At 46.9% G+C, this 13577-nt stretch overlaps 2 protein-coding genes across 12 annotated transcripts in view; both read left to right on the forward strand.

Moving 5' to 3' along the window:
• Positions 1–13577, forward strand: part of TSPEAR (thrombospondin type laminin G domain and EAR repeats) — a 228583-nt gene that overhangs the window by 126224 nt on the left and 88782 nt on the right. The window lies entirely within an intron of this gene.
• LOC711745 (uncharacterized) lies at positions 8367–9386 on the forward strand. Of its 4 annotated transcripts, none has more exons than XM_077995678.1 (2): positions 8367–9089; positions 9315–9386. In XM_077995678.1, exons 1-2 carry the CDS (start codon positions 8367–8369, stop codon positions 9384–9386), a joined length of 795 nt encoding a protein of 264 aa, XP_077851804.1. The 4 variants fall into 4 exon arrangements, with proteins under 4 accessions (XP_077851804.1, XP_001102966.3, XP_014988246.2 ...); XM_001102966.4 differs by having other exon boundaries at positions 8367–8828; positions 8982–9386; XM_015132760.3 differs by having other exon boundaries at positions 8367–8687; positions 8940–9386.

The following is a 13577-nucleotide window of genomic DNA, read 5'->3' on the forward strand; positions in this document are numbered from 1 at the left end:
AAATCAGGTAATGTGATTCCTCCAGATTTGTTCTTTTTGCTTAGTCTTGCTTTGGCTATGTGGGCCCTTTTTTGGTTCCATATGAATTATAGAATTTTTTTTGTAATTCGGTGATGAATGATGGTGGCATTTTGATGGGAATTGCATTGAATTGCTTTTGGCACTATGGTCATTTTCACAATATTGATTCTACCCATCCATGAGCATGGGATGTGTTTCTGTTTGTTTGTTGTCTATGATTTCTTTTAGCAGTGCTTTGTAGTTTCCCTTGTGAGGTCTTTCACCTCCTTGGTTAGGTATATTCCTGAGTATTTTATTTTTTTGCAGCTATTGTTAAAGGGATTGAGTTCTTGATTTGATTCTCAGCTTAGGTGCTGTTGGTGTATAGGAGAGCTACTGATTTGTGTACATTAATTTTGTATCTGGAAACTTTGCTGAATTCTTTTATCAGTTCTAGGAGCTTTTTGTAGGAGTCTTTGGGGTTTTCTAGGTGTACAATCATATCATCAGCAAACAGTGACAGTTTGACTTCCTCTGAACTGATCTGGATGCCTTTTATTTCTTTCTCTTGTCTGATTGCTCTGGCTAGGACTTCCAGTACTATATTGAAGATAAGAGGTGAGAGTGGGCATCCCTATCTTTTTCCAGTTCTCAGAGGGAGTGCTTTCAACTTCTCCCCACTCAGTGTTATGTTGGCTGTGGGTTTGTCATAGACGGCTTTTATTGCATTGAGGTATATCCCTTGGATATTGATTTTGCTGAGAGTTTTAATCATAGAGATGCTGGATTTTGTCAAAAGCTTTTTCTGCCTCTATTAAGATGATCATGTGATTTTTGTTTTTAATTCTGTTTATGTGGTGTATCATATTTGTTGAATTGTGAATGTTAAACCATCCCTGCATCCCTGGTATAAAACCTGGTGGGATTCTGTTTGTATGAAAGGCTCAGAATGGGCAAATCTACAGAGATTCTATTTGTATGAGAGGCTCAGAATGGGCAAATCTACAGAGAAAGAAAGTAGATGAGTAGGTGCCTGAGGCTGGGGGAGGGGTACATGGGGAATGGTGCTGACTGGTATGATTTTTTGGAGGGGGGAATGTTTTAAAATTATATATTGATGATGGCTGAGAAACACTGGGAATATGCTAAAAACAAATGGAATATGTCCTTGCAGCAGGTGAGCTTCATGGTTTGTGAATTTTCTCTTGGTAAATTTTTTTTAAAAGCCTAAGCCCTATTTGGGCTGGCTACTCGCCAATGCCTCCATCTCCCCTTCATCCAAACAAAAATGAATGGTGCCAGAACAGTGATAGAAAACAGGCATGCCGTCTGCAGACCAGGTCACTAAGGATTTTCTGGGACAGGCAAGACAGAAAGATCAGGCTTTCTTGACTGTAAAATTCAACAGAAAGAGAGGCAGAAGCAGGACTGAAGACAAATGGTTTTTCCCGGAGACCCGACACAGGGACAGCACAGGAGGACGGCCATGGGCACTCAGGCGTCTTTAACTGAGGGTTGAGTTCTAAAGAAGAACCGCCTGGTGCCCTGAGTCCAGCAGAAGAGCTAGGCAGGGCAGGGGTGGCCCAGGAGGCTCCCAGACTGGGTCCTAGTATGGAGAGAAAGAGACCTCACCCCAGGAAGTTCTGGTTGCCAAAATGAACCAAAGCCCCTGTACTTAGCCAGCAGCAGACAAGGCCTCCTCCTGAGAGCCCCAGTGTCTGCTCTGTGAGAAGAATACACGTGTCTACACGCAGAGAACCTTTCAGCAATGAAAGCCAAACAATTTAGACCCTCACTTAAAAACGTGAACAACAACTAAGGGTCCTCAGATACATGAAGAAATCACAGCATGACAGAGAAGCAAAGTCTAAACAAACAATGATGCAGGAAACAAAGAGGTCGTTACTCCATGAAACAAGAAGAGAGTGCTAACAAAAAGGAGAAGGAGAAGAAAGGAAAACACCTTGGGTTTCTGGAGACTGATATCATGACACTCTGAACATACGAAACTCAATGACAGTCTGCATGACAGACCCTGAAGGCAGAAGAGCTGACACCATGACCCCCAGTTCAGAAAATGATTGACTGAGACCCGATGCAGAAGGACAAAGAGATGAAGCCAAGAAAAGCATGAGGTCTAAGGGAGATGAACCCAGGAGACTCAGGGTCTGTGATCCTAACCAGGATCACAGCGGGGAGAGAAGCCAAGAATGGAAGAAAATCATCAAACCTATATGGGAATAAAAGTTCCTTGAACTAAAAGAAGATGGGACCGAGGGCATGAACACAGCTGATGACAGTGACTGGGGAGGGGTCTGGTGAAATGAATGAAGTACAAGAAGGAGAGAAGAGTGCCAGGTTCTGGAAAAAGTAAAAGCTTCACAAGAAGATTAAAGCTGTGCAAATATGAAACACATTCGTGGCCCAACCTCTCCTAAGGCAGAGGGAAGTAATTCCGCACCTAGACTCTGCTGTGGCAGGTGTCAGTGGGAAGGCTGTTCTTAAACAACAGGGATCCAGAAAGTTTACCACCCACAACGCTTTCTGAAACTTTTATTCAACAATCTCCAACAAGAAGGAACACGACCCCCTCTTTTCAAATGTCCACAAAAATCCACAGATGCTCATCAAGGAAAATCTAAAGAAAATAAACATACAGTCTAATAAAAACAAGCAGACATTAAAGATAGAAAAATAAACATGCCCACAGATTCAGAGATTTTTGTTTTTATGTAAAAGAAAGTAGCATGGATATATATATCCTAAAATTTGAAAATATAAATGAAATGTACTGTGTTCTAAAAAGTATAAATTACCAATACTGAATAATAAAATGAAAATTTTAATACAATGATGTCCAGGAAAATATGGAAATGGTCTTGAAAGATATTCTTCAGAAGGCAGATTCAGATGTTTTAAAGGTGTATATCATCAGCCTTCAATATAAGACCTTCCTGTGATACATGAAATATTCCAGAGCTCAGAAGAAGCCAGAGATCTTCTGAATTCCTCTAGTAAGACTGGTGACATCCTGATGCCAAAACCAGGAACAATTGTGTGTGTGTATGTGAGAGAGAGAGGGAGAGAGGACTGTAAATCAATCCCATTTAAAAAGATAAAGTAAGAGATTCTATGTGCCTACGTTAAAGAAAAACTAAGCTGTTACATACAGCTATTATGGAAGACAGTATCAAAGCTCCTCAGCAAATTAAAAATAGAACTACCATGTGATGAGCAATCTTGTATATACAAGACAAATTAACGCCAGATCTCAGAGAGATACCTGACCTTCCATGTTAACTGCAGCACTATTCACAACAGCCGAGATACGGAAGCAACATAAGTGTCCATCAACAGATGAGTGGATAAAGAAAATGTGGTGTATAAGCATGATGGAATACGACTCAGCCATAGAAAGGAGGGAGAGGCCGGGCGCGGTGGCTCACGCCTGTAATCCCAGCACTTTGGGAGGATGAGACGGGCAGATCATGGGGTCAGGAGCTCGAGACCATCCTGGCTAACACGGTGAAACCCCATCTCTACTAAAAATACAAAAAACTAGCCGGGCGTGGTGGCGGCGCCTGTAGTCCCAGCTACTTGGGAGGCTGAGGCAGGAGAATGGCGTGAACCCGGGAGGCAGAGCTTGCATTGAGCCAAGATCGCGCCACCGCACTCCAGCCTGGGTGACAGAGTGAGACTCCATCTCAAAAAAAAAAAAAAAAAAAAAAAAAAGGAAGGAGGGAGATCCTCTCATTTTGTGGCAACATGGATGAACCTGCAGACACTATGCTAGGAGAAGTGACCCAGGCCACAGAAAGACAAATACTGCAGACCTCGTTTATATGTGGAATCTAAGAGCCAAGCTCAGCAGAGCAGAGAGTAGAGTCGGGGTTCACAGGGGCCGGGGGTGCAGGGAGTTTTCATTTTTCATAACTCTTTACATATCCTTTCAGCGATTATTAATACAGGTGTGCGAGAACTGTGTGCTTCATCCACTTTGGTGTTGATGACAGGATGCAGGTTCCGCTGTGCGGGATGAGTCAGTTCTGGAAACCTCGTGTGCAGCACGGGGACAGTTGGCCGTGACACAGAATGCAACGCAGTAACACTGAAATCTGCTAAGAGTCCACCTTAAATGTCTAATCACAAAATAAAGGTAACTGCGTGGGTGATGGACATATTAATTAGCTTGACCGTGGTAATCATCACACAATGTGTACATGTCTCAAGACGTCATGTTGTACACCTTGAATTTATATAATTCTTATTTGTCAGTTATATCTCAATAAGGCTGGGAAAAAGGGGATAATGAGCCATTATCAAGTAATGTATATCTTAGATCAAAAGTTACAAAGGGTATCATTAACTATACTCATAAAATAGAAGCAGAAAAGCCACTGGAGCTCTCAGTAGATTAATACACACACACACACAAAAAACACACATACACACACACACACACACATACACACACACACATTCACATACACACATACACACACATACACACATACACACACACATACACACACACATACACACATACACACACACATACACACACACACATACACACACATACACACATACACACACACATACACACACACACACACACATTCACACAATACACACACACTCACACACACACATACACACACACATACACACACACACACACATTCACACAATACACACACACACACATACACACACACACACACACATACACACACATACACACACATTCACACAATACACACACACACACACATACACACACACATACACACACACACACATACACACATACACATTCACACAATACACACACACACACACACACATACACACATACACACACACATACACACACATTCACACACACACGAACAAACACTCTTTCCTTAAAAGCCTGAGGCAAAGTTCCTGGTAACCTAGCGTGAAAAAACACTGCATGCTTGAGACCAAGGCTGTGTCAAACACTGGCTTAGTATGGAGCTGCGGGAGGTGCTCTTGTTAACTTTGGAAACAAGACGAGAGGCTGCTGTCATCGTGTCTCCAGCATTGTGCTGGGCAGCCAGCCATGGCGAAAGAGAGTCAAATAAAACAAAAGACTACGTTCCGGAAAAGAAGAATCCAAATGTGTGTCACTTGCAGAAGACCCAGCCGTGGGCCACCCTGCTCTCCAGACTCACATTCCCTCCCATCACCTCCCTCCCCCAGCCAGGGCCATTTAATCTCTGCAGCTCAGCTCACTCAGATCCCCAGAGTGTCCGCTTGAGTTAAGAAATGATGTGATCTGGCCGGGTGCAGTGGCTCACACCTGTAATCCCAGCGCTTTGGGAGACCAAAGCGGATGGATCGCTTGAGGCCACAAGTTCGAGACCAGCCTGGCCAACATGGCCAAACCCCATCTCTACTAAAAATACAAAAAAAGAAAGAAAGAGAGAGAGAGAAAGAAAGAGAAAAGGAGAGAGAGATGGAAAGGAAGGAAGGAAGGAAGAGAGGGAGGGAGGGAGGGAGGGAGGGAGGGAGGAAGGAAGGAAAGAAGGAAGGAAGGAGGGAAGGAAGGAAGCTGGATGTGGTGGCCCACACCTGTAATCACAGCTACTCGATAGGCTAAGGCAGGAGAATCGCTTGAACCTGGGAGGCGGGGACTGCACCATCACAGCACTCCAGCCTGGGTGACAGAGTGAGACTATGTATCAAAAAAAAAGAAAGAGAGAAAGAGAGAAAGAGAGAGAGAGAGAAAGAAAGAAAGAGAAAGAAAGAGAAAGAAGGAAGGAAGAAAGAAAAGAAAAGAGAAGAAAAGAAAAGAAAAGAAAAGAAAAGAAAAGAAAAGAAAAGAAAAGAAAAGAAAGGTTGGTGTGATCATTCGATTGTCTGTGGAAACTACTGTGGTGGCCCCATGAAAAGTTCCATGATCCAAAAAGACACGTCTCCACCAAGCGCAGGGTGTGGACTTAGATCGGGCACACTGAGAACCTGGAGGTGTTGTGGGCACAGCAATGACCGTGGAAAGACACTTTGGACAGTGATGGGTGGTTCAGACACCAGGAGAAGGGAGCGACAGAGGGCGTGGATCACAAATAGGAACAAAGAGATGAGGAATCACCATGCCCATTCGATTAAGGAGGCTGCCAGAGACAGCGGTGGGGAAAGTAAAGCAAATTATCATACAGGCCCCAGGGCTTGTCCCAGAAGCCACGTCAGCCTTACCACATCCCACTGGCTCAGGACCACCTCCCTCCCTGCCTGCCACTCAGGAAGCACACACTCTTCTGTGACGGAACGGAGCCATTTATGGCCATGAGGGAAAGGAGCGAGAGCTCCTGGTTGTTGGGTTCACTGCTGGCCAGCTATCCTCTTTCAAGGTGACTTATCTTCTCAGCATTTCTGCGTCTGTCAAAATGGGCTGCAGAGTCGCCCCTCACACTGTGGCTGGTGTGGAGACTGCACCTGCACTGTGAGTGTCTGTAGCACACCCGCTAATACAATGTCATCCTAGCCTTCCTGGCTTTCCTGTCATTTCCTGAAAGGAGCATCGAGTCCTTCAGTCCCAGAAAGTGGGTTAAGCCTACAGTTCTTCCACAACCTCTACTAATCACTGAAAGGATATTCAAAGAGTTATAAAAAAATAAAATCAAAATTGTCTAAGAGAAAGGGAGGCTCTTTAAAATCCTTTATATATTTGTAGAAAAGAGAAACAGATGGAAACAAATGAGGATGTAAACTGGATCAGGACCCCAGTGCCCTAGAATAAAATAGTCTTTTACTCAGAAAATCAAATGAACTGCCACCAATGAGCAGAGCTTAACTGATGTCCAGTGAAATGAGGGGAAAATGTTTAAATGCTCAACAGAACATCATTACAGTGAGCCAAAAATGTGTTTCATTCATCATGAGACAATCAAAGTCACAAAAGGAAAGACCTCGAGAGATAAGAGTTATTTTTAAGAGTGCAAGACACTTCCTGAGTCTCCACATTGAAAGGCTCAATGAATTCTAACCACAGAAAGTAAAATTATGCGTACTCAGAGAAACAAAACAAGAATAAAAAGAAAACCAAATGTTCCCAGAGAGTTAAAAAAAAAAAGGAGAGAGAGAGAGACAAACTATAAAAAATGACAAATGACCAGCGTCAGTCTTCCATCAGCAACACTGGACACCACAGAAAAATGGTGACACGGATTCATCATTTTGAGAAAACAGATTTTTTTTTATTATTATTTATAATAATAATAATTCTGATTTAAAACTAGAATTATATATCCAGCTAAACTATCATATAAGTGTGAGAGTAAAGTTGAATACATTTTTAGGCAAGAAAGAAATCTTTTTATTTTTTATTTTTTTGAGATGGAGTCTCACTCTGTCACCCAGGCTGGAGTGCAGTGGCACGATCTCGGCTCACTGTAAGCTCTCCCTCCCGGGTTCACACCATTCTCGTGCCTCAGCCTCCTGAGTAGCTGGGACTACAGGCACCCACCACCACACCCAGCTAATTTTTTTGTATTTTTAGTAGAGACGGGTTTTCACCGTGTTAGCCAGGATGGTCTCGATCTCCTGACCTCGTGATCTGCCCGCCTTGGCCTCTCAAAGTGTTGGAATTACAGGTAGGTGAGCCACCGTGCCCAGCCAGGCAAGACAGAAATTTTAAAATGCATGTCCTAAAATCACCATATGTGAAAAAGCACTTGATCTGTCACCATGATGAAATAAACATGGAGAAAACCCAGAGCACAGCTTCAAATAAAACAGAGAGGCCTCTGAGGGTGGCATGGAAGAGCTGAAGAGACAAAGGTAAAGCGTGGATCCACCAGATACCGACTCTCTTCCCCTTACGAGGCACGAGGGGTTGAAAGGAGGGCCACTTAGCTTCGTCTTACCCTCTGTGCCAGTTGTATTTTATAAGAAATGCATATTTTTCTACATATTTATGTTTTAATATGCTAAAAGTAATAAAATATATCCAATCAGTCCAAACACAGGGTAGGTGAAACTAGAATTCCTCCCTTTAGAGAAGTCTTCATCTCTAAAACTTCAACTCAACAAAAGCTTTCTTGAAATATTTTCCACCACATTTCTGGGGCCAAAATAAAAACTGATGAAGAAACAGAGCCCTGCAACATACACACAAGTTTAATGAGGGGAAAACAAAGAGATAAACCAGCACAAATGACACATCTCCAGCCACCAGCTCTAAACACCAACAAGGAAGAGAAGCTTCTGGAGCCTCCTGTCAGGACAACACACGCCAGGGAGGGATTTAAAAGCCCCACAGCCCTGAGCAGCTCACTCACTCGTTCATTCACTCCCACACTCACTCACACCTCCCCCAGCTCACCTCCTCCCACCCCAGCATGGCCGCGTCCACCATGTCCGTCTGCTCCAGCGCTTACTCCGACTCCTGGCAGGTGGACGACTGCCCAGAGAGCTGCTGTGAGCCTCCCTGCTGTGCCCCCAGCTGCTGCACCCCGGCCTCCTGCCTGACCCTGGTCTGCACCCCAGTGAGCTGTGTGTCCAGGCCCTGCTGCCAGGTGGCCTGTGAGTCCAGCCCCTGCCAATCAGGCTGCACCAGCTCCTGCACACCCTCGTGCTGCCAGCAGTCCAGCTGTCAGCCGGCTTGCTGCACCTCCTCCCCCTGCCAGCAGGCCTGCTGTGTGCCCGTCTGCTGCAAGCCTGTCTGCTGCAAGTCCGTCTGCTGTGTGCCCACCTGCTCTGGGGATTCCTCTTCATGCTGCCAGCAGTCTAGCTGCCAGCCGGCTTGCTGCACCTCCTCCCCGTGCCAGCAGTCCTGCTGTGTGCCCGTCTGCTGCAAGCCTGTCTGCTGCAAACCCGTCTCCTGTGTGCCCGTCTGCTCTGGGGGTTCCATTTCATGCTGCCAACAGTCCAGCTGCCAGCCGGCTTGCTGCACCTCTTCCCCGTGTCAGCAGTCCTCCTGTGTGCCCGTCTGCTGCAAGCCTGTCTGCTCCAAGTCCGTCTGCTGTGTGCCTATCTGCTCTGGGGGTTCCATTTCATGCTGCCAGCAGTCTAGCTGCCAGCCGGCTTGCTGCACCTCTTCCCCGTGCCAGCAGTCCTGCTGTGTGCCCGTCCGCTGCAAGCCTGTCTGCTGCAAACCTGTCTCCTCTCTGCCCATCTGCTCTGGGGCTTCCACTTCATGCTGCCAGCAGTCTAGCTGCCAACCGGCTTGCTGCACCACCTCCTGCTGCAGACCCTCCTCCTCCATGTCCCTCCTCTGCAGCCCCATGTGCAGGTCCACCTGCTGCGTGCCCATCTCCTCCTACTGTGCCCCTGCCTCCTCCTGCCAGCCCCGCTGCTGTCGCCCGGCCTCCTGTGTGTCCCTCCTCTGCCGCCCCGTGTGCTCCCGCCCGGCCTGCTGAGGGCTTGGCTCAGGCCAGGAGTCCAGTTGCTGATGGGCACATCCCCAGGACCAACTGGTCCTGACTCGGGTTAGAGGTTGCCCCCACCTGGGACGGGGCCCCTATATGCTGAGGTGACCTCCCCCTTGCTCCCAGGAGCCCCCATCCACGCAGCTTCCCAGCTCTTGCCTCCTAGCAGGTGCTCACCTGCCTGCTGGGTCCCCTGTCCTCCCTCCCAGCTTTTCTGCCTCGGGTCACTCGACCTTGACTTGAACCTGTCAGCACCTCTTCCTGCTCCCAAATAAACTCCCCTTGGTCACCTGATTCTCTTTTCCTGTTGTGCTCCTGGGGACACATGGTTTTGAGCTGACATTGGTCTCCTCCAGACATGACTGTTTCTAGGAATGAGTGACTTAACCGAGAAGTCACAGGGGACAGTGGCATAACTCCTCCAGGGAGGCCACCAGGTGGGACTCACGGTCACTCCCAGGAAGGCTCAGTCCCGGCTCAGTCTCCATGCCTGGGTTTTCCCGAGCCTGGTCATTCGCTGCCCTGCCCTGGGTTGTGGGGCTCTCCAGACCCCAGGACCGTGTCACCCACTGTCCCACCTGGGAGAGCTCACCCTGCAGGGTCACCTGCCGGGAAGCTGGTTTAGGGTCCAGGCACTGCGGCCTCTGGGCCTGGTCACTCTCTCTGTGTGCCACCTGCCCCAGGGTTCTGCTGGTTTAGCAGCAATGCGAGGGGAGAGTGAGGAGCTGCTGCACCTGCATAGGAGACAAGGGGCTCGATGGGGACAAAAGCATCGTGGAGTGGGTGGATGGATGCACGTGATTCCCCAAAACCGGCACTGCCCCAGGTCCTCCTCTGGGGACACCAGGTTCCACCTGGGCTTTCAGGACCCAGAGTTCGCACCTGCAGGGCTGTGCATCAGGCCCCTCTGAGGTGAGGTTGACATGGGCGACACTGGAGGGCACAGGTGGACAAGGCCCTGCTGAGACCTTGGGGATTTTCTGGGGGGATGGCCTTCCAGGGGCTGTGGTGGTAGCTGGAACGGTTTTAGTAAGTAGGCAACTGTCCCCAACAGGTAAATTTTCAGTTCCCCTCCCTGCAAGGCCGTCTCAGGGCCAAGGCGTGGCTGTTCCTCCGTGAGTCCCCCTCTCATCCCAGGGGCCTGTGTCTGTGGCAAGAGCCCACAAAGGGAGCCCCTGCCACCCGTGAGGCCTCAGCCTCCGTCCCCTAATCCCTAGCACCCTCGCCGACGCTGTGTCTACCCCACAGTTTTCTGGAAGAGTTTGGGTTAGATTGGTTTTATTTCTCCCCTAAATACTTGGTAGAATTCAATAGCAAAGCCATTTGGGATTGGCATTTTCTTTTTGGGAAGGGTTTTAATTATGAATCCAATCTCTTCAACTGATAAAGGACTATTCAGATTTTCTATTTCTTCTTGTATCCCTTTTCATAAATTATATATTTCCAGTCATTTGCCTATTTCATCTAAGCTGTTGAATGTATTGACAGAGTTGTTTGCATTATTTCTTTGGTTTCCTTTAAATATCTCCAGATTCTGTAGTGGCAACCTTTTATTCATTCCTGATGTATTAGTTCATTTTCAGGCTGCTCATAAAGACATACCCAAGACTGGGCAATTTACAAAAGAAGGAGGTTTAATGGACTCACAGTTCCACATGGCTGGGGAGGCCTCACAATCATGGTGGACGGCGAAAGGCACAATTCACATGGTGGCAGACAAGAGAAGAGAGCTTGTTAAGGGAAACTCCCGTGTATAAAACCATCAGCTCTCGTGAGACTTATTCACTATCATGAGAACAGCACAGGAAAGACCCACCCCCATGATTCAATTACCTCTCACCAGGTCCCTCCCACAACATGTGAGAATTTAAGACGAGATTTGGGTGAGGACACAGCCAAACCATAACACCTAATATTGGTAATTTATTTGTCCTCTTGTTTTATAATGATCAGTAAAGTTAGAAATTTGCCAGTTTTATTGGTCTATTAAAAAAACTAGGTTTGGTTTTATTTATTTCCCTGTTTGTCCACTTATTTGGTAGGTGATACGGTGGATGTGTGTCCCCTCCAAATCTCATGTTGAACCATGATCCCGTGTTGGAGGCAGGGCTTAGTGGGAGGTGACTGGATCATGGGGATGGCTCCCTCATGAGTGGCTTGGTGTCACCCCCACAATAATGAGTGACGTCTTGCTCTGTTACTTCATGGAGAGCTGGTTGTTCACAAGAGCCTGGCACTCCTCCTCTCTGTCTCTCTTGCTCCTGTCACACCATGTGATGCCTGCTCCCCGTCCACCTTCCACCATAAGTAAAGCATCCTGAGACCTCAGCAGAAGCTGAGCAGGTGCCATGCTTGTACAGCCTGTAGAACCAGGAGCCAGATAGCAACGGGCCTTTCCTTATAAAGTGCCCAGTCTCAGGTATTCCTTTAAAGCAGTGCAAAATGGACAAACACAGTGGAGTTTTTAAATTCTTGATTATTTTATTATTTTTAGTTATTTTGGGTTTCAACATATGCTTCTTTAGCTTCTGAAGCTGGAAGCTCAGATAATTGATTTTAGGCCTTCTTTTCTGATAAAGCAAATTATTATGCATTTTCCTCTACACGCTTTGTTAGCTGCATCCCACAAGTATTGATATGTGGTGATTTCATTTTGATTTTATTCCAGATATTTCATAATTTCCATTGTGATTTATATTTTTACTCATAGGTCTTAAAGTGTGTTATTTAATTTCCAAGTATGTGGCAGTTTTCTAAATGTCTTTCTGTTAATGATTTCCAATTCTGTGTGGTCAAGCAGCACACTCAGCCCTCCTGTCATTTCATCCCTCCTGAGGACACTCAGACTTGCACTCAGGTCTCTCCGGTGGTTTACGTTGGTGGATGTTCCATGTGCACTTTAAACAATGCACATCCCACTGTTGTTGGATGGGATTTTGTATAAATATCCCCTAAGTCAGCTTGTTTTATAGTGGTTTCTCAACTTTTCTATACACCTCCTAGAAAACTACTTTCTGAAGACAGAGTGAGGTTTGGTAAAGACACAAAGGACTGGCCGGGCGTGGTGGCTCACGCCTGTAATCCCAGCACTTTGGGAGGCCGAGGTGGGCGGATCACAAGGTCAGGAGATCGAGACCACGGTGAAACCCCGTCTCTACTAAAAATACAAAAAATTAGCCGGGCGCGGTTGTGGGCGCCTGTAGTCCCAGCTACTCGGGAGGCTGAGGCAGGAGAATGGCGTGAACCTGGGAGGCGGAGCTTGCAGTGAGCCGAGATTGCGCCACTGCACTCCAGCCTGGGCGACAGAGCGAGACTCCGTCTCAAAAAAAAAAAAAAAAAAAAAAAAAAAAAAAAAAAAAAAGACACAAAGGACCTCAACCAGCAGTGTTCTCAGCTCACGGGAAGGGAGATAGCACTGTAGTTTAATGAAGACTCTTCCACAGAATCCCCCTTCTCTGGAGTTATTTTTAACTCTCTGGTTCCATGGGTTGCAATCAACACATTGAGTTGTGTTGCTGAAAACCATGGGCACGTTCACCCATGAGGTTTGCACCCTCACCCACCCTGGGACATCCGTGTGTTTGTTCACCCGTGAGGTGCCCACTCTCACCCACCCTGGCACATCCTTGTGTCTGTTCACCCAGGAGGTTTGCACCCTCACCCACCCTGGAACACCTGTGTGTCTGTTAACCTGTGAGATGCCCACTCTCACTTGCCCTGGGATATCCGTGTGTCTGTTCACCTGTGAGTTGTGCCCACCCTCACCCACCCTGGCACATCTGTCTGTTCACCTGTGAGTTGTGCACTCCCTTCCACCCGGGACTGTGACTCCATGTGGCCAGTGCTCTGGGTCTGTCCTCACAACTCCACCTCCACTGCAACTGAGTTCCCAGGCCACTCTCTGACACCTGTGCATGGAAATTCTTTCTGATCTTATCATCATTGCTTTATGAGTATGTTTTATAATCATTGGAATAGTTGGCACTTCTTCCAGTGGTTACAACACATCATTATTCCAAATATAATTTTTAAAGACTTCTTAAAATGCCTAAAACTCCTCAGCCCATCCTGCTCTGGCCAGTCCACTGGCCCTGGGCTCACTGTGGTTACACGTGCTGTCTGTCATTCTTACCACTCCATTTGGAAACCTGAAAGAGGGAGTCCTATTTCTCTGACCTTAGA

The sequence above is a fragment of the Macaca mulatta genome, chromosome 3, assembly GCF_049350105.2.
Source record: "Macaca mulatta isolate MMU2019108-1 chromosome 3, T2T-MMU8v2.0, whole genome shotgun sequence".
NCBI lineage: Eukaryota > Metazoa > Chordata > Mammalia > Primates > Cercopithecidae > Macaca > Macaca mulatta.

Bases quoted from the DNA above. Each gene is read 5' to 3' on its own strand.
- LOC711745 (XM_001102966.4), top strand. From the start codon at position 8,367: ATGGCCGCGTCCACCATGTCCGTCTGCTCCAGCGCTTACTCCGACTCC. The intron at 8,829-8,981 runs GTCTGCTGCAAA...GTCTGCTCCAAG, and splicing joins TGCCCGTCTGCTGCAAGCCT to TCCGTCTGCTGTGTGCCTAT.